The sequence below is a fragment of the Aplidium turbinatum genome, chromosome 6 (genome assembly GCF_918807975.1).
Source record: "Aplidium turbinatum chromosome 6, kaAplTurb1.1, whole genome shotgun sequence".
Taxonomy (NCBI): domain Eukaryota; kingdom Metazoa; phylum Chordata; class Ascidiacea; order Aplousobranchia; family Polyclinidae; genus Aplidium; species Aplidium turbinatum.
The window spans coordinates 34,243,791-34,266,053 of NC_137477.1; the positions used below are offsets into that span (position 1 = coordinate 34,243,791).

General features: G+C 39.6%; 1 protein-coding gene across 1 annotated transcript in view; it reads right to left on the reverse strand.

Moving 5' to 3' along the window:
• Positions 1-11,098: 11,098 nt before the first annotated feature.
• LOC145772605 (neuronal membrane glycoprotein M6-b-like) overlaps positions 11,099-22,263 on the reverse strand; it is a 50,538-nt gene continuing 39,373 nt past the window's right edge. The window contains exons 6-8 of the mRNA XM_082584465.1: positions 18,102-18,187; positions 17,044-17,109; positions 11,099-11,254 (exon numbers count right to left, since the gene is read on the reverse strand). Coding sequence (XP_082440591.1) covers positions 11,099-11,254; positions 17,044-17,109; positions 18,102-18,187 — 308 coding nt within the window. The remainder of the gene's footprint in view (positions 11,255-17,043; positions 17,110-18,101; positions 18,188-22,263) is intronic.

The window sequence follows — 22,263 nt, forward strand, 5'->3', positions numbered from 1 at the left end:
TCACATAAGTTACGTTTCAACCTGAAAGAACAGAAAATCAGTGAATTGAAGAAGTGGTACGGTATTCAAATTGCTACAAAAAACAACACCTTGCAGGCAGTACCGGTACCTGATGTAGTTGACAAACCCAATCTATTAGAACAGTAGGCTACACAAAAGCAGCACATTTTTTACAATAACATGGTTTACTTCCTTTGTTCAATGTCCAACCAAAAAACTGTTTGTCAGTTAGTCGGTTCTGGGATATTTACCACCTGGAGTCCTGGACATCATTTACCAATTACCACTCATCTTTACCACCCGGACTCCTAACCTATCTCTAACACCGAAAATGTACAGGTGGTAAATGTCCAGTAATGAACTTATTCATCCATTAACAAATTTATTTCTGTGTTTAGTTAGGTTTTCCTTGATGCGCTAACTTGTTCAACTCTATGGGCTAGGCTATCTCTTTTTTCTCCTTGTCAGTAACGTCTTCACAATCATTTGGGACTGATGAAAAACTTCAGGATACTAGGCGTATTCATACTGACTCAGTCTGACTGTGTACTGTGTCGTAATGGCCCGTTTCGGTGAGTCCGATCCCTTAACAGGGGATTTTTTCAATTTTTTTTTTAAATTGTCGGGTACCGTAGCCTAATTATCATTGCCGTTTTAGGGTTAGGGGTTAGAGGTTAGGAACTCACCGAATCGGACTCACCGAATAGTAGCAGACCCGTACTGTGTAGCCTACACTATACATGTCGTATACACAGCCTAGCTAGCTCTATTATTATGACCATAATAGGTTCGCATAGACTATAACTAACTTTTCTAAACCGGAAGGATACGACTAGCCTAAGCTTATTATACCCAACACTGCCAACAGTACGTCGAAGCTAAGTGAACTTTGTCATTGCTACTCAAGTTCAACCGTAAATCACGGATTACCTAATTTCAACTAAAAGAATTGAGAACTAACTGACTCACGTCCATTTCCCAAAATGGCGAGAATAGAAATCAAGCGACGGCAAGGCGAGAATGGGAAAGAGAGTGAGGGGGGTTCCGGATGGCGAGTGGCGACGGAAACCAGCTGATCATCGTTGTTCCAATCGTTTTTAGAACTTTTGAAGGGAAATATTAATAAAAGTTTCTTTACAATTGCTAAAAACAACAATTCCCTTTTTAAGATAAAATTTCCGAGTAAAATTGTTAAAAATCCTTAAAAAATCCTTCCGATCTTCATTTCCTTTTTTTATCCTTCAAAGCGTTGAAAAATTCCTATTTCGGGATAAAATCCTTCAAAGTGGAAGCATTGAGTACAACAACACATTCTAGGTAGCCACTTTAACAAGTCGAAATTCTACCACTGAAATTGATTAGAATGAAACCGCCAACCAATCACAAGCTACGGTTTAAGTGACGTAAAAAATGGCGAAAAGAAGATGATAGAAAGCAAATTAAGTGATGGATTTTTTGTCAACTGGTTGGCTTAGGGGTTAGGGTTAGGGCTGGAAAGCAGTCATTTCATTGACGCGGGTTCGATTCTCACTACTGCTATTGCTCTTTTTCTTCTGTATTTACCAAATAAAGTTTAAAACAAGCATTAACTCTCTGGATGAGTACGAGAAGGATCACAATTGGACGGTAGCCTCTTATAACATGTTCTGATTGGTTGGCGGTTGCATTTTAATCAATTTCAGTGGCAGAATTTCGACTTGTTAAAGTGGCTACCCACATTCTACAAGAACAATTCCAAATCTTCTTTTTCTACAGTGTTTCCATTCGAATCTTTGGCATTGGCATAAACATTGTCAGCTAAACACTGTCTAAAAAATCGTAATAACACTTTTTAGTCTCAATTTCCGAAAGACATTTATTTAAATAGCTAGTTTGATAGTATGTGCCAACTGCTTCCAAAAAGATCCAAATATTGAAAACAAAGGGCCAAGGGGCCAAACAATTTTTTTTGGGGCCAACTACCTCTAAAAAGGGCCAAATTTCACAAATTTGGCCCCAAAAGGGCCAATCTGGCAAGCCTGCCGCAGTGTTAACCTGTAATAACCGTAGCGATTATATTGTCATTGCGTAGCATTTAGATTGTGTTTCTCATTGTTAATAATTGTAACGTTCCACATTTTTTGGGTTAATTTAGAAATCATCGTGGCCGGATGTCCGCTGCACGAGACCTCTGCTTCGGCCGACCGTAAGAGCCGACCAGCCGCTCCTCAGGACAGAGGGACTGTTAGCGCTCGCGCCGTGCGGAGGGGATCCGACCCCGTTCTTGTTTTCAGTGCATACCGTGTTATCGATTTAATTTAGACATTACTTTGTTATATATATGCATACTGCGGCTTGTAGCCTACTTGCACGTTTCTTCCGCCTCACATTTTTGCTTCAGGCACCTTCATCAGAAGCCAAACGGTTTGCCCTGGTTGCCTTCTTGCGGGGGTGTCTGTGGCTCTCGAGAGGTATTTTCTCTGACGTAACGCACGTCACATCAATGACGTCAAGTCGGATTCTAGAACCTTCCTTTCCAATTAACAAATACCGCGTGCTCTCGGAATGCAGTCTTGTAATCAATTTTTGCAATATGCCTGAATCGCATTTCTACTGTACTTCATCGACACGTAGATCTACCGTTGTGTTGCGCTATATGGTCGCGTGTAGAGCTTACTATCCTCGTGGCTGTGCCTTTCCAATAAAAACTAGATTTCTTTTTAAGAAACTGAAACTATGATTCCTAATGTAACTTGTGAAATGTGACTTGTAGAATGTAACTATGAAACTAGGATTCCAGATGTAATATGTAAAATTCTATTCTTTGAAAGATGCAAGTGTAAATGAAAGTGAAAATGAAGTTCTTCCATTCCGAAGTTAAAGTTCTTTCCTTTGTAATTGGTCACAACGGTAAACCATAATCTCTTCGTGGGAAAATTGTAACATAAGATATTACCGGATCCGTTCGTCTGTATGCAATGACCGAAAGAAACACTCTTTTGAAAACGTCTATTCAAAAAGTGTATTTCTGTAAAAACAGCCCAAGGCTGTCGAAATTGGGGTGCAACGCGATACACCACAAAACTTGTCACTACAATGCAAATTACTTGGATAAAGACGGAAATTTCGTTCAGCTGGCAAGCACTAAGCAAAACAGTTAAATATGCGACCAACTTTTGAAGCAACAATTTTAAGAATGACGAGAATAGATTTCAATATTTCATACGCACGTAGGCAGCTACTGTGACGTAATAATAATAAGCAATGATAAGCTATTCAGACACCTGTTCAAGTTTGGCTTACACCTGTTCAAGTAATTAAAGATTTAACGATGATGTAATGTTTCAGCAGGTGTTCAAACGGTTGTGCAATTCAAGATTTAACGATGATGTAATCTTTGCTATTTTCTAGCAACAGTCCATGACGTAAGACGTCAGGTTTAGTAGACAACGGTTCTATGTGACGTTTGATATGAAAATTGTCCGTAACAGTAATCAAGCTAACAATGTAGTACGCCAGTATGCTGAACTAAGTTGTGGTAGTGGAGTTATTAGTCAATCGGTGTTTTCATTTGTGGTGTGTTTGGATTCTTTTCTTCGGAAGTTAGACTTCTGTTACTTCGAGTTAATAAATAACGCAGCCTTGAAGAACTCTACTTGTGATCAAGGATTATTCTGTTAAGTTCAGTCGATAAACAAGGCAGTAGAGAAGACGACTTCGTGTCCCGGTCATTTCTCGCCAGTTATGGCCAGGAATGTCGCCGTCCTCATTGACGGCTGCATATTGTTGACGGCGCGTGTTGACTGCCGCGTCCGCTACATAGATCATAATTACATATTATTTTTAATTTTAAAGTGGCATGATTAAAAGGGAAATTCACCCCTGGTAGCTGCTCTTCTGGTTATTCCCTTGATGACGTCGTTATTGCGTCATACTGTACTGGAATTATTGTTATTGCTGGCAATTGTAAAATTTTAAGCATTTACAAAACTTATAATTGATCTCTTTTTTCGGAATAAACTTACTTTTGGTTCCTGAATTTCAAGTTGTCTAGTCTCAATAATGACGTCATAAAAGATGCAATCATGACGAAACTACTTTTAGGAATTGTGAAATGGTTTTAGTAACCGGTACTCCAACTAAAACCAACAGCAAACGACCAAAATAGGTTAAAAAGCAAAATAAATGTGACGAGGTCATCAATCAAATTGTTTTGTGTTTATTTTGTCTCACTTATGTGTATGTGCTTTTTAAGTTAAAATGTGCAAAAATCAAATATGTAAGGGAACGTTCAAATATTACGTAACGCCTTCGAGGGGGTGGGGGGTTTATGCAAAGCGTTACGTTAGCGTCACATCGGGGGGAAGGGGGTTCAGGCAAAACGTTACGTAACGCTTTCGAGTACGGAATGGTAGTTTTTTGTGCTGAACTCGTAGTGAAAAAGCGTTACATGGGGGAGAGGGGTCAAAAATTCGGAAAAAAAGCGTTACGTAATATTTGAACGTTCCCTAATTGCACAAAAAATACCGTAAAAAGAGCTGAAATGTGATTTCTGGGGAAATCCCCGATTTAGGGGTGATCATGTGACCCAAAAAGTTGCGACACCCACTAAAATCAAAGTTGGGTTGACCAACTGCAAAAATATGCAAAAAAAACAACGTGTAACACGTTTAGCCTAAAGATTCCCCTAAGAGCCTGCACTAATACAGGTTATGGCAGAAAGATTCCCCTAAGGGCCTGCACTAATACAGGTTATGGCAGAAATCTTGAGATTTTGTAAAAAAAAAAACTATCCAATTTTGCTTATTGAAGTGTTGCCAGGGGCGTTGACAGGAGGGTCTAGGTGGTACTTTTAGACCCGGAATATTTAAGGGACCCGGATTTAAAAAATTCCCCGCGACTTTAAACATTATCAAGATCTTAATACTGTATGTTCAGATCTAAAGCAGTGTTGTACGCGTCATTGAAATAATTTGACGGCGTCATTGAAATAATTTGACGGCGTCAGCGCGAATTGCCTAAAAACTTTACGGCGTAAAGGACTGCGTAAGCTCTTAAAGAAATTGACGGCGTCAGCGTCAGCGCTAATTTCTAGCGCTATTTTTTGCCAGCGTCTCATAAAACAGAAATATTTCAACTTAGTTTAGGCTAACAATAGCTATAAATAAAGAGCAGGTATTATGTTTTGAGACTGTATTGTAATTAGCTGCTCAGCCTATTAGTTATTTCCTTGCAGAAAAACAAGCATTTAAAAAACGTTTGTCTGACAATCTGCTGCGTTTGGGACGCATATTCAGGGGCGCCGGAGCGATTTTTGACTGGATTGGCAGGAGTATGAAAAAAGGGCACTTTTGTTGCTGAAAGGCCAATCTTTTTGTAAGTTTTAAGATAAGATATAGCGATAATGCTCATCTATCAGCTCATTATCGAGTAATGATACAAGTGTCCGCTATACAAACAACAATGGCACGGAAGGGCATCATGCTATTTTATAATGATGTAATATAACTTACTGTGATGGAGAATTTTGTGTCGTGAATATTATTTTGAGGCAAAAATAGAACATTATAATTAGGCTAAAAGCAAATAGCATAAATTGTTATATTGCAAAGTGTGCAGTAGCTTACATGACCTTAAAAGGGCACCATTGCCCCCTCTTCCTTCCCCATCCACAGAAATTTGAGGGCAGGGGGCCTCTGCTCCCCCTGCTCCCCCCGCTTCCGGCGCCCCTGCGCATATTGTCCTTTCCAAGTGAAAACATGCGTTCCACAGCAGCGCTGGTTGGTATTGGTGTGTTGTAGGCCTATTTCAAAAACAAGTTGAAAACGTTTAGTCGGAAAGGTATCACTGTTCCAAGCGTGCTGTGATAGTTTAGCATGTATAAATCGTTTAACGAGGTCCACTGCACCAACATCGCTCTTTTCAGGGCATAGAGCTCTTGAAATAAAGTATATTCAACGTCCGCGATGCCATTCATGGATTTTTCGCTTTCTGTCTCTGATCCCTCGTTTTCAATACATGGGTGATCACCATTTAGCGAACTTCTTCCGCATGTATTCCAGGGAGCCATTCCAACCAACGCAAAAGCCGGTAATTCGGATGAGTCTCGCTGGCCCGAATACATTGTGAAACTCTTATTGTGAAACGAGATTTTCCATGAAAAAAAAAATGACGCTTAGCGCTTGACGCTTAAAATCGGCAAAATAGTTGACGGCGCTATCACTTCCGTCAACTGAAAAATAAATTGACGGCGCTAGCCTCAGCGTCAACAAAAAGTTGACGCCGTCAAATTGACGGCGTCAACGTACAACACTGATCTAAAGGAATTGCCATCAGAGGTTAAAACAGCCATTTCAGCCGTCAGATGGTAAAGTACCAGGCCCCCTTCTGGGTACCAGGCCCACTTCAGCTTTCTGGTGGTAAACTAGCCACTTCAGCCACCAAACAGTAAAATAAGAATTTAGTCTAGTAGGCTACAGTAGAACTTGAATAACTCGTCTTCGGAAAACTCGTCAGTTTGCCCAAGTCGTCAATGATTGCCAGGTCCCGGCAGAAAGCCTATCTTTTGTACACAATCAAGTTCGGTTTTGTGGTCATCGCATAATTCGTCAATTCGATTATGTCGTCACTGTTTTTCTTCCCCTGGGACGTAAACTTCGTTTAAGTTGTCATCCACCCAAATGCTGACGTGGCATTTACAGACTCTTTCGAGAAGAAATTACTGCGCTAAGACGTGTGCACGCACACACTCTATCGGGCCAGACGCACATGCGTGGAGTATGTTAGTCTGATCGATTGCGGGTGTGCGCGCACGTGCTCTGTTGCCGATAAGAGAAGCGCTTGGTCAAGAGGAAGAAGAGCCTGTGCCACCTCCATAGGAAGCTTTGCAGATGGTTGGAAAGCTCCAACACGTAATGCCAAGAAGACAGTGTTGAATTCGCAAGCTCACTATCAAAAATGCATGACTACTTGGTTGACACGACACTTGCAAGCAAAACGCAGTCAAAAACATCTGTGTTCTTCAGTTAAGCTGTTAAGGGAACGTTCAAATATTACGTAACGCTTTTTTTCCGAATTTTTGACCCCCCTCCCCCATGTAACGCCAACGTAACGCCTTTTTCAATCCCCCCCTCCCCCATGTAACGCTTTTTCACTACAAATTCAGCACAAAAAACTACCATTCCGTACTCGAAAGCGTTACGTAACGTTTTGCTTGAACCCCCTCCCCCCCGATGTAACGCTAACGTAACGCTTTGCATAAACCCCCCTCCCCCTCGAAGGCGTTACGTAATATTTGAACGTTCCCTAAGTGCGTTATTACTGTAGGCTACTGTACATTATTGTGTACCGTAATTAAATTCTTTTCTCGTTTTCCTCTTAGTCTCACTTTACCACTATCGCATTTAATTAGGTCGCGGAGCACCATGAAATTAATGCGACGCAAAACAATCGTAAAATTTAGCTGTAAGCATTGGTCGTCAGTTCGCGTAAGTCGTCACTTTTTCTGTTCCCCTGGGGTGACGAGTTATCCAAGTTCTACTGTATAGTGATTTCCCTAACCACGAATATTACCCGAAACACGAATTTCAAAATAAACAGGCTAATATTTGTTCAAACTCAAAAACTGAAATGGCACAGGTAAGAAAATTGCTATCCCTATTTCTGCACTAAAAATTAGTCCAAAACCGCTTTTCAGATTGCAGCAATTAGCAAATGTTTGACCTAGGCCTAAACAACTTTCCCAAATCAAATTGAAAACTTTCTGACTGTCTGCAGTGCTGTAAATTCTCTTCTGGTGAACCTAGAATGACTATTGAAACATCAATGGAATCGGGAAGTAATACTCTAGCGTCATGTGACAAATAAAAGTTTAAACAAGAAGCCGCTAGATAGAAATAGTAAGTTTTGAGGTTCAAGAAATGTTAAGACTGTGCAAGATTTGTTAAATGACCATGCTTAAACGACATCAATAAAAGTTTGTACCCAACCTTTATATTCATAACATTGTCGATGAAGGGGGCCTGAAAATAAATTGGTACCGGGCCCGAGAAATCCTGTCAACGGCCCTGAGTGTTGCCCTCTCTGTGAGCTGCGCTACGCAAAACTAATATAATAAGCTGGCTAAACGTTCGACATTCGAAATCGCAAAGCACAAATCGCGACTAAGCTAACTGACTGCAAATAAGACACTGTACTTATTCAATGGTGAAAATCATAGTCGAGTAACCTACACTAGTAAAAGTGTAAAACCATAGCCTAATAGGTGGTCTGCGATGTGGGGTAGGCTGAAACTGTAAGAAACAGGCGTGCCTAATAAAGACTGACAGTCTGCTCACAAAATACTAGAAATGTAATTATTGACAACTGAAATGTTGGGGGGGCCATGCCATTATGCATCAACTTGCTTTTGCAGGAAGGTAAGTTTATACACTAAGATGCCTTATTTTAACAGTAATTATTAAAAAAAATAAAAACTGTAAAAGCCGAAAATAGTGAATCAAATTTCATTTATAAAGCCATCAGTGATTTCTGTAGATTCTGCTTGTAATTGTGAAAACTTCTAAAACGTAATTTTCAGGATAAGGGGGGTGTTACCACCGCTGCTCGCCTACTTAATTTTAGTGGATAGTCTGGTAGATCAGTCGTCAACCTATACCTAATTATTCCTGACTTGACACACACACTGTCTAAAATACCACACTCAGTTAAATCACCAAAGAAGATGGGTAACACAGTATAATTGTGGCTCTTCAAGCCTATGATGTAAACACTTAAAGGAATAACAATGACCAACTTAATATACTCAATTTGAGTGATGAGGTTGATGAATAGATTACCAATTATTGAAACAACCACTGTCTAGTAATTAAGAGACAGCAAAATACGTCCTGACTCTAGCGATGTCAGTATCTAAAAGACAGTTCTAAAGCGACCGCGAGATGACGTCACGAGATTAATTGATTGACAATCGATAAAGAATTTAACGGTTGGAAAGAACGCTCAGATCTGAAGGGGATCCGTAACAGGGGGGGAGGTGTTGGATCAAAATTTCAATAAATTATTCCAGAGGTTTTAAAATATAGCCTACTGTTGTACCACAAATTCACGGCTAAAGTTAAAATTACTCCTCCCCTATTTAAAGGTTGACGCAACTGGATTGAAAACATAGCCAAACCATATGGGAGTAATAAGAAATATATTGAAAACAGTTCATAAAGCAATTGCGCAGCGAAAATACTACATCATGCAGATGACAAAGAGTAGGTTAATAATAGGTAGGGAGTTAGATTAGTGCAGCGGTTCTCAACCTTTTCGGTGCCGTGACCCCTTGATAACATTTGCCAAGTTGCGGTGACCCCAAAGATAAAATTAGTTGGATTGGTCCTTCTTCACTGCATTTTGGAGCCAACTAGTAGCCCACTAACTAGGCTAACTAATATATTAAATTTGACTTCTAAATAAACAAAGAAACTAAATACTTGAAAATTTATAGACACAATGCTATAGGCACAATGCTATATTATTTACAAATTTTCAATAATTGAATCATAATAATTTTACCAACACAATAATTTGTTATATTTAACTACAGTAGAACTCGCCTATAACGGCTTTGTTTATAACGTCAATTCGCCTATTACGTCACATTTCGCTCGGTCCCGGCAGAATTCCTATCTTTTACGTACATTGTAGTTCGGCTACAACAGCATCGCCTATAACGTCAATTCGCATGTAACAGCACCCTTTACTGGTCCCCAGACGTCTTTTGTTCGTTTATAACGTTACTTTAAGCCATCACCTTCACCACGAACGGTCAGTCTTTCAATCCAGTTAGCGCTGCTGCTTGCGAAATGTCTTCCCTTTATTTCGCTACGTCGTTCTCAGCAGGGACTTTAATTAACTGAATTAACTTTTTTCCCGCGTGAAAAACTATCACGTGTAAAAAGCAGCTCTACAGCTGTGTCAAAACCGAAACAGCTCAAGATCAATGCCTTTTTTGCTAATAAACAATGAACTTCTCCACTACTGTATGTAACGAGTTGCATTGCGCAAATTTCCTGTACCTTTCGCTGTAGGTTTTTTTTTTTTAAACAATTTCTTTGTTTACTGTATTTTCTGCGTTCCTTATGTCAGTTTGGTGGTAGGCTACACAGTAACCCTGATTTGATTAAAGAAAGAGGTGTATAATCCAAAGACAGTTGTGGAATAGTTTGCGGTAGTTCGTCTATAACATCAATTCGGCTATAACGTCAGTTTTTGCAAATCCCCTAGAGGTGCCGTTATAGGCGAATTCTAGTGTATAAAAAAGTTCGAATTGCGAAAACCAAAAAGCATCAGTGAAAAGGCTGTGCTTGCTTCTTTTTCGCTAGATTTGAGATCCTTGAAACCTCGTTGCAAAAGCACAACGAAGATCATCTTCTGTAACAAGTCTGCTCCTGTATTTACATTTAACAATCAATTTGAAAATCCTGTTTCACAAAGGTATGTTGTTGCAAAAGGAAAAATCGAGCGCAATGCAATCTCAGACTGAATAGGATATGACCGCAATCTCTTCATGCAAAATTTAGTAACTGACATTGAAGAAAAATCAGTTTTTGCTGCATCGCTGGTAGGCTAATGAGTTCAATGAACTCCTCCTGTGTATTCTCAGAAACATCTTCAACTCTGATGGTGAATGGGGCTTCTAGCAAGGGCAAATGGTGTGTCAGGTAATTAGAAAAATATCTTGAAATTTTTTTGTCAAAAACTTCAAAACGCAAATTTGTTTACCAAAATTGCAAGGTATTCTGGTTTGTTCAGCATGCGGTGACCCGGTGACATGCACAATGCACATGTTATGCATGCGGTGACATGCACATGTTATGCATGCGGTGACATGCACTGAAGTGCGCTGCCCATGTCTACGCTAGAATCGCGATCCGCTCTGTGGTGAGCCGCCCGTTGTTAAGAGTTAATATTCTAAACTAATAAAACTCCAAACTTTTCAGAAGACCTTAGGCGACCCCAGGCAAATTGTCAAACGACTCCAGTTGGGGTCGCGACCCACAGGTTGGGAACCGCTGGGTGAGTGATACCAACACTGCGGTTGAAAAATGAAACATAAGAAAATATTTCTTGACTAGTACTTGTAGGTGAAGTGTTCGTTTGACCGGGTGGTATTGATGATGTCATTCAGTTCCGCATCCTCACGGTACTTAGTGTCCTCATAGACAGCAAGTTTCTTACCCATCTTCAAGTATGCAAAGTTGGCCGCCAAGCACATTAAGTAGTGTTTCTACAACGTAAATTTATATTGATTACTGGTGAATCATGCAATGTCATGCACTTCTCAGTTTAGGCTGCAGTCAACTAGTAGGCTACACCGCTACAATGCACAATAGGGTGATTCATAAATTGATTTTTTTTTAATTCAATGGGGCACCCTCTTGTATCGTGTCAATACCTGAAAAAATAATCCTGTCAAATTTTTAGGGCAATCGAAAGCATTTTTAAGGTTGCTACCGACTTTGAAAGCTGCACATAATACACAAATGGGTCATTCCCTGTCAACTTAACAGGGTGTGCAAGCTCGACCCTCTTAGATTTTCTTGAAATTTACACTTAAGTTTCATATTGATGTATATTGATATTGACCATATATTGATGTATATTGATATAGAATCATATTGACCAAACAAATGTGAAATTATTGAAGTTTGGAGGGTGTAAAGATGGTTCGGGCTTCATCTTTGCACCCTCCAAACTTCAATAATTTTACATTTGTTTGGTGTCAGTCTCATGGGGGTTAATTATCAACTAGTATAGATTAATGATATGCAAAATGGTAGTTCTGTGATTATTGGTTTGGGAGATAGCGGACATCAAAAATTAATAACAAATTTTCAAATGTAAAAAATTTCAATTTTTGAAAAGTTCTATATCTAAAACTAATTGGAAATTAGCAATTTTGGTAGTAGATATGAAAACTAGGGCTGCTTCTCAATCAGAATACCAAATTTCAGCTTTGGAAATGCTTTAGATTAAAAGTTATGAAGACCCAAACATGGAGGAAAATGTACAATTGTACATGCGAACACATTTTGAGAGACCTTGGTGACTTTTGAAGGGCTGTAATTTCTAAACGTCTTGAGATAATGAGCTGAATTTTTTTTTGTGTTCATTATACATCAATATGAAACTTTAGTGTAAATTTCAAGAAAATCTAAGAGGGTCGAGCTTGCACACCCTGTTGAGTTGACAGGGAATGACCCATTTGTGTATTATGTGCAGCTTTCAAAGTCGGTAGCAACCTTAAAAATGCTTTCGATTGCCCTAAAAATTTGAGAGGATTATTTTTTCAGGTATTGACACGATACAAGAGGGTGCCCCATTGAATTAAAAAAAAAAAATCAATTTATGAATCACCCTAATGCACAACCCGTGTAACTCCAACAAGTTCATCACTGATTAGTCATGTATACAGCAAGTCCGCCGTCAGCTCAGTGGTTAAGCTCCAGACTCAAGCGGTGCTGGTTCAGCTCTCGGGGTGTGTGCTTGAGCAACGCATTTCAGGACTGCTCTCCATTCACCGTCACATTTACCGTCAATTATAGTGGATGGAATAATTCCGCGCCAACAACATGGAAAACTTCACTCTGTCAATAACCGGACTGAGTCAAGAGCCTCTACAAATATGCGAAACTACCAGGAATAACCTATCAAGGCTTTGTCAGTCCGAGGATAAAGATTCATTAACCAACCAACAAACTAAATGAATAAAATTCAATGCCATGTCCATTGTCCATATACAATTATACCGTACATCAGTAGTTCGTAGCCATTTTTTTGACATTCTTTCCTTTCGCAGTGTTTGGTGTTTACATGCTTTGTGGCCCCTCAATTTTGAACAAGTACAGTAAACTAAAATCAATTTTGCTTTTGTGTATTATTAATCACGTTCGTTTGTGAGATACCGTCACAGGCCTACTTGAAATTTTTTTGCAACAATTAGATTTTTAATGCGAGGCTTATTACCAAATTAACCGAAACTGTCGTTCAAGAACTTTGTATGCGGATGACTGTGCCCTGAATGCCTGCTCTCAAAGTGAAATTTCAACAATAAATGACTAAGAGTTCTCCTCTGCTTACTACAATTTTGGACAAACAATTGGCAATAAAAATTCAACATTTCAACAAATTTTTTTAATATTTTGATGTTTATTTTGAACTTTTTAATGCCGCACTAAAGTTTACCAGATTTGGTTGAAAACATGCCAGTTAGTTTTATCGTAGCTGAGATTTTGAGTAACATGAGCAGCTGCTACTCTGATGAATCTAAGCCTGGTCAGGTTGTTGTAATGACAGCAGAGGGGACATGCCTAGCAGCAGAGAGGAGAGGACATGCCTAGCATAACCAATGACCAAGACTCTGAGATGGACATAGATGAGGAGAGCTCTTGTAATGACATCGATAAAATGTTCGCCATGTCTGCTGATGACAAAGACCGTGAAAAGATGATGATCGTCGTGGTGACGGAGAAATGAATGAAGTCCATTTACAGCACCCAGATGTATCAAGGCCAATGTAAGTAGAGCAAAACTGCAATTATGAAGTCCGTAGTAGATTGATCACTTTGATTACGAAGTTATTTTGCCAAAAATGCGATTGTAACTTATAGAAACAGGTTAGACAAAATATTTTCAGCATATAGGTTTTGTATTAGAGTATGTGAACTTTCAAGACTTAAGTATCGCCCTGAGGGGAAGGGTCAACAATTGTGAAAAAAAGCGTTACGTTGGATTGTAGGCTAATATTTGAAGTTTGTGAACGTTCCTATATGAATGCTCAACTGCTCTTTTATTTTTTATGCCAGGAAAAGACGCCACCGAATCGAAGATCAGCATATAACAAACACAAGTACCCACTCATCATTGGGTGTAAGGAAACATGCAGAAAAAGGTGCCAGACTAAGTTTTCAAATAAACAGAGAACCCGTAGCCTATCAACGAAAATTTGCAATTCTAGCTCGCGCAAGACCTGAATGACACCATCCATAGGCCGCAAGACCTGAATGACACCATCCACAGACCGTAAGACACGAATGACGCAAGACCTGAATGACACCATCCATAGACCGCAAGACACGAATGACGCAAGACCTGAATGACACCATCGCTAGGCCGTAAGACACGAATGACGCAAGACCTGAATGACACCATCCACAGACCGTAAGACACGAATGACGCAAGACCTGAATGACACCATCCATAGGCCGCAAGACACGAATGACGCAAGACCTGAATGACACCATCGCTAGGCCGCAAGACACGAATGACGCAAGACCTGAATGACACCATCGCTAGGCCGCAAGACACGAATGACGCAAGACCTGAATGACACCATCGCTAGGCCGCAAGACACGAATGACGCAAGACCTGAATGACACCATCCATAGGCCGTAAGACACGAATGACGCAAGACCTGAATGACACCATCCACAGACCGTAAGACACGAATGACGCAAGACCTGAATGACACTATCCATAGGCCGCAAGACACGAATGACGCAAGACCTGAATGACACCATCGCTAGGCCGTAAGACACGAATGACGCAAGACCTGAATGACACCATCCATAGACCGCAAGACACGAATGACGCAAGACCTGAATGACACCATCGCTAGGCCACAAGACACGAATGACGCAAGACCTGAATGACACCATCCATAGGCCGCAAGACACGAATGACGCAAGACCTGAATGACACCATCCCTAGACCGCAAAACACGAATGACGCAAGACCTGAATGACACCATCCATAGACCGCAAAACACGAATGACGCAAGACCTGAATGACACCATCGCTAGGCCGTAAGACACGAATGACTCAAGACCTGAATGACACCATCCATAGGCCGCAAGACACGAATGACGCAAGACCTGAATGACACCATCCATAGGCCGCAAGACACAAATGACGCAAGACCTGAATGACACCATCGCTAGGCCGTAAGACACGAATGACGCAAGACCTGAATGACACCATCCAGAGACCGTAAGAAACGAATGACGCAAGACCTGAATGACACCATGCATAGACCGCAAGACACGAATGACGCAAGACCTGAATGACACCATCGCTAGGCCGCAAGACACGAATGACGCAAGACCTGAATGACACCATCCATAGGCCGCAAGACCCGAATGACGCAAGACCTGAATGACACCATCCCTAGACCGCAAAACACGAATGACGCAAGACCTGAATGACACCATCCCTAGACCGCAAAACACGAATGATGCAAGACCTGAATGACACCATCCATAGACCGCAAAACACGAATGACGCAAGACCTGAATGACACCATCCATAGACCGCAAGACACGAATGACGCAAGACCTGAATGACACCATCCATAGGCCGCAAGACACGAATGACGCAAGACCTGAATGACACCATCCCTAGACCGCAAAACACAAATGAGGCGAGACCTGAATGACACCATCCATAGACCGCAGAACACGAATGACGCAAGACCTGAATGACACCATCCATAGACCGCAAGACACGAATGACGCAAGACCTGAATGACACCATCCATAGGCCGCAAGACACGAATGACGCAAGACCTGAATGACACCATCCCTAGACCGCAAAACACGAATGACGCAAGACCTGAATGACACCATCCATAGGCCGCAAGACACGAATGACGCAAGACCTGAATGACACCATCCTTAACCCGCAAAGCACGAATAACGCAAGGTCCGAATGCCACGTTACATAAATGATGCGAGACTGGGTTACTTCTTACCAAATTTAATTGCTTTCTTTAGTATGGTAGCAAATTCCATTTTCATTTGTGATACACAAAAAAATTTAAAAATTGATTTTTGCACTTTGCACAGTTTCAAATTAGAGATAAAGGTGCCACTAATTCATTTGTTGCTGCATCTTAATGGATTTGTCTGCAGAAAAATTTTACTAATCAGTAATGTCTGGCAAACTCAAAGTGTAAGTCTGGTTTCCTGCAGTTAATCTCGTTCTTCCCTGCTTCAAGAACAACAACAGGTCAGCGAAACTCTTCATGTTATGTTATGTATTAAAAACTGGCCATTTTCACTCTGTGCTCAAAATGAAAAAACTCATAGCAGACAAAATTAAAACAAATGCACAATTTGTCCAGGGACTCTTGATTTTCCAGAATTCAGCAAAAGGGTTTTAAAAAGCTAATTATTGAAAGTAGACTGCAGTTCCTGTAGTATAGTCAAAAAAATGAAATACTGTGCAGTGTGCATTTAACTCGCCAGTAGCCAATCTAATTTTGCTTTTATTGCACAGCCTCACTATTCTAATAAACATAAAGTAGAATTTGAAGCCTGTTGTCCATGATAGTTGTAAACGTTGCCATGTGATTGAGTGGTACTTGGTTGGTGCAAACCTCAAGGCAATCTACTAGGCTTGTATTGATACTGTAGTCTCAAAGCAGTCATTCGCAGATTGAATTTTGAGCATTTGCCATTTAAAAAAAACAATTAACTTTAGTAAGAACTAAGAAGTAAGCAGGTCTCGCATAATTTGTGTATTGCAGCATTCCGGTCTCGCGTCATTCGTGCCTTACGACCAAAGGATGGCGTCATTCGTATTTGCATCCTTCGGACTGTGGCATAAAGTCGTGTATCCACCCCCTTTCCCTGAACGTTACTAGTATGATCTACCACTTAAGCCACAAGATAACAGCCAATTCATGTGTCCTGCAATGAATTATCGCAGACCCTTTAAAAAACGAATGCTTTCAACCATACCAGTGGTGACGTCGTGTCAAACCAACAAAATCTTAGCAATACATAAAAAGACTGTTCACCACGGTATTTGATTAAAAATGACTTGCTTTCTGGTAGCTGTGCTAGGCTACCACCTGGTGTTAAGAAAACATACTCAGCTTTTATTTACGACGTTTTGTCAGTCAGCACGACTGACTTCATCAAGGGGGTTGAAACAGGTAAACACAACCTGTTCAGTAACAATTGGCACAACACAAAAACATACTGTATCGACAAAATAAAAAATCTTGGTACCTACCATACTCAGAACGACAAGCGCAGCTCCAACCAAAGCGATTATAAAAAGTTGGTAAGCAACATTCAACTGTAAAAACATTATGTAAATAATAAGTATATGTACATTTGTACAACAATAAAAGAAAACCATGCAATACCACATCACTCACTTACAGAAATAAATCAACAAACGAGCGTTTAACTACTCCCTTGAAATTTACTTTTTGCATAAAATTACCTTACATTAAAACGGTTATCAAAACAACTTTAACAACAAAATGTCTAACCATTTATATGCAAAATCAATGATAAACCTATTGAGAAATGTGTTGCTGTTACGTTGTCAGTAGGATGTGGTGCATCAAAGAAGTTTCTGAAATACAGAGCTCTGCTGGCAACCAGCCGATTTCTTTGCTTCTTTTATTAGTTAGAAATGAAAAAGATTTCTTGCATGCGTAGCTGGTAGAAATAAGTTGAGAAAAAAATGGCACAAAAATAGCCTAATTGCACAGAAAAAATTGCCACAGGAAAATATGGCACAATGGCATTTTCTTGCTGAATTTGGAGTTCAAGAAGACGCCTCATTATTTTGTGGCTTCAATCATAAAAAGAAAAGGAATTTATCAGAAAGCAAAAAAAAAATCCAATAAAAAAAACTGCTCAACTTTATGACAAAATTTAGCACAAAACATGATTGATGATACATTGATACAACATCATGATGATGCAACAACATGATGATGCACAAAATTTAGGTCATCAGAATGTTTCCTTTAATAATTATATATATCAAACAATTTTTCTGCAATAATATAGGCTAGATAGGTCAGTTTTACAGTTGTGAATCAATCAAGCGTTGAATGAGCTTTACAGCATGGTGGCAACTTTGCAATGCTTATGATTCCATATTAAAATTAGCTAGGCAGAAAGTGAGATCTTTTGCAGACCAGTAAAAGTTTTATGCGGGCTGGCGATTGGGAACTACTGGTCCAAAGCACTTCATTTTGCTCGGCGCCGACTGCTTCTCATACTCAAATAAGATAAAAAAGCAACCACACAACTTAAGTATGACAGACTTACATTGGGTGATCTACAAAATGCCTTTAGTTCACTTCCGCATATTCTCCCATATCCAGCCTTGTCGGTTTGCGGGGGTGGCATCAAACCTAGATCAGAGCATTAACTGTTCAATAGTGTTCAAGCTGAATGATCGAGCTACGCTTGCTGGTAGCAGTATGATATGACAAGTCAAGACTATGGTATAAAGCAGGGCAGTCCTTAAACACTTTTTTTAATTTTGTTTGTGCTGGGTTAGTGTTCCATTTGGTAAAAAAATATCGCATGCAAAATAATTTTAAAAAACGTTCATGCTTGGAGGCAGGCGCGGATTTATGGGGGGGGCCCGGGCCCCCCCCCGAAATTTTGTGAAAAATTGTATGTTTCCGCATCAAATGGTTTGATATGCTTCTAAACAGCTGATATTAGTCTCTCGGCATCACAATTGATGAAAATGGTTGTTTTAATGTCTATTTTCTAGCATATCGTATACGAGGTGTGGCTAAAAAGAAACGAGACTGACGCCACAGATTGCGTAATACAAAAATCTCACTCGAATCAATGCTTTCACAGAGTTTCATAACATCTGTTGAGTGTTCGGCAGATGTGTTGTCACAATGACATTGTTGCGTTTGTTTTTAGGGAGAGTTAAGTGAAGGTGGTAAAGTATCTGTTAACAATTTCTTTAAACTTTTTTATTGAATAAAGTGATTTTGTCTTCAATTTTGCAAAATGACAACTGAACAAACAATCAACATCAAATTTTGTGTTAAACTTGGAAAAACAACAACAGAGACTTTGAAAATGCTGCGTGAGGCTTATGGTGATTCTTGCATGTCGAGAGCAAGAGTCTTTGAATGGCACAAGCGATTTGTGGAGGACAGGGAGGATGTGGATGATGATCCCAAATCAGGAAAGCCTTAACGCTTAGACCACTATGAGTTTGTACCACAAGGACAAACGGTTAATCAGCACTTTTATAAAGAAATTCTAACTCGCCTTATCAATAAAATTCGTCTGAAGCGAAGAGCCTTGTGGGCAAGCAAAACCTGGATTTTGCACCATGGCAATGCACCTGCTCACACATCCCTCATGGTGAAGCAATTTTTGGTCAAGCAAATCACTACATTGCACCATCCACCTTACTCTCCAGACCTTACTCCTTGTGATTTTTTTCTGTTTCCAAAATTGAAGGGGATAATCAAGGGAACACGCTTTTGAAGGGGTTGATGATATCAAAACTAACGTGATGGCACACATCAAATCCATAGAAAAAAGGGAATTTGAAGAATGCTTCAGGGCATGGTCAAGAAGAATGACAAAGTGCGTGGAAGCCGATGGCGAATATTTTGAAGGTGACCATTAGAGGTCACATTAGAGTTGTACTTCGTATTCAAAGTGAACTTCACTTGCTATGGGTTTTAATAAACTTTAAAATTCACCAGTCTCGTTTCTTTTTAGCCGGACCTCGTATGTCGTAGTATCATTGTTCATATCTGTTTAGCTTTTTCTTTCTTTTTAATTGATTTTCAAATTTTCTGCCCCCCCCCGAAAAAAACTCTTAGATTCGCGCCTGCTTAGAGGTAGCTCAAGCCCCTTTATTTTTCAGCAGAGGGCCAAATGGTGCCAACGTCCATTATCTCGTCTACAAATGCTAAATACTTTATTTGAGCACCAGAAGATGCAGAATGTGTGGCTTCTTATCCAACTTTAAAGCATCATGTAGCTTTAGCTAATCTAAATTTTAAGTTATTTGAAAAAACAAACTGCATTTGAAGCAAAATACTCATATTTGCGATACAATATTATTATTATTGATGTCAACATAAATTCATTGCACTAAGGCAGTGGTTTCCACCTATTTATCCTAACGGCTTCCTACCAAAGAGAGAAATATTTTGTGGCACCCCAAAGTAAAGTTTACATATTTTGAAGTCAGTATGAAACTTTAATAAACAGATAATTGATAGCAACTTGATAGGATTGAATTGCATAATTCAAAAACAATACATAAAATAAAAGATAACTACATAAATTCGAACGTTTTCGACAAAACTTTTTGCCCTCGTTAGGAAAATAACTTAGAAAAAAATTTAGATGAATTAAATTATTTTCCTGATGAGGGCAGAAAGTTTTGCCGAAAACGTTCGGATTAATGAAATTATGATATCTTATGTATTGTTTTTGAATTATGCAATTCAATCAAACAAGTTGCTATCAATTATCTGTCTTTGGTATTCAAAAATTATTTCTCCAGCAAAGCTATACAAAACTTTAATAAAGGCCTAATGGTCTTCCCTTGGAATACAAAATGAGCAAAAACCTTTCCATGCACATTGCACAGCATTTACCAACTGAACTATCGACCATCAGCAGAACTTGCACAAATATTGGCTGGGACATCACAAAGCTGCAATAGAAGGGTGCCACACTAAGTTTTTGTGACCACAAAACATCATATAGGCCTAATGGTATGACAAAAACTGACCTCCCAATGATGCAACAAAAACAATCGTGCATGAAAATTTTATTAGCAACAACGATCCTCGCTAATCATTTGAAGAAGATGATAAATGAATATGAAAAAATACCTTGCAGCACCCCAGAGTATTGTAAATGGCACCCCAAGGTGCCGTGATACCCCAATTGGGTACCACTGCACTAAGGTAGCTGAGGGAAGGGTCAATATTAGAGTGGCCAGTTTGATTTGGCTTTGTTTGAAAATTTACAAACTCTTTAAGATTTTGAGAAAATGTAGGCTAATGGTAAAGCAACCAAAACTAACAAACAGTGGTTTTAACTAGTTTTAAACATATGCAAGTTTTGAAAATCAAGCTTGTTTTGCGAAAATGTTTCTATAACAACGTCGTATTGCGTCCGGCAATATTTTGAATGAACTACCAAAATTCAGCTATTTCTCAGCCCGCAAATCAGTTCTTGTTTGCACTGATTCAGTCTCTGCAGGATTAATTTGTTGGTCATGTTGCTTCTCAGTTAAAATTTTATAAACAAATTTTCGAATAGACATTGGGAAAACAATGTTAAGTAAATGATTGAACATGAAGACATAATGTAACCCAAATTGTATATGGCAGTACTTCGGAACGAAGAGAGCAGTTTAAAATCACGTCATTTGCAAGCCTTAAAGTCCAATGTCCAATTTGTGACTGGCAGACATGACCGCAACGACAACATATATAAAGCCTGTCACCGGTGATGACGGAAAATTTTGACGGTTTTGTCTATTGTGACGCTTTTCCTCTTGGTTGGTGATACGCGTTTCTTCATACTTCGAGACGATCTCATGCACAGTGAGCCTCCAATCATCTCTCTCTTCTGCAAGGTTAATCCACTGTCAAGTGTCTAAGTTGCATAATTTCAGTGATTTTTTTAGGGTGTGTTTAAAGTACTTCCTGGGGGCACCAACATTGCAGTGGCCTGTGGAAAGCTCTCCAAATAAGGTGATCTTGGGGAGTCTGTGATTGTCCATCCTGGAAACATGGCCGACCCAACGTAGTTGTCTTTTTTACAGACATGATTCAATGGTGAAGATAGATGCCTGTTGAAGGACCTCATTGTTGTCTGGGACATGTTTGCTCCAGTGAATGTTCAGAATAATTGTTCTGAACATGTAGACTATGAAGCCTTCCGAAGGCAGAGTTTGTTTTGGCCAGTCTGCACTCTATTGATCTGGCCAGCTCAATACAAAATTTGAAAATAAAACTTTATAAATGAACTTTTCAATCTTTTGAATTTATCAATGATCCAAATGGATGCGTGTTGCGATCAATAGCCTACTAATCAAACAAGCAAAGAGCAGGCAACCGCATTAAATTGATAAATTCAAATGTATTGTGAAGCCTTCGCCACACAAATGTAGCTTTGTCAGTGACTAGATATCTATCACATCAAAGAAGGTTCAAAGTTACACATTAGTAAGAATGAATGATATGTGTAGTGTAGGCCAGCTGTTCTCAACCTGTGGTCCGCGGACCACTAGTGGTCCGCGGACATTTGCTTGGTGGTCCGCGTGCAAAGTCTGAAATCATTGTTTTTTAACCCTTGAAATCTATTTTTGATCAGGTCATCAAAGTTGTTAATTTTATCAAGGCTCATCCACTAAATTGTCGTTTCTTTGGTTTATTATGTTCAAATATGGATCTTAATCATGAACAGCAATACTGAT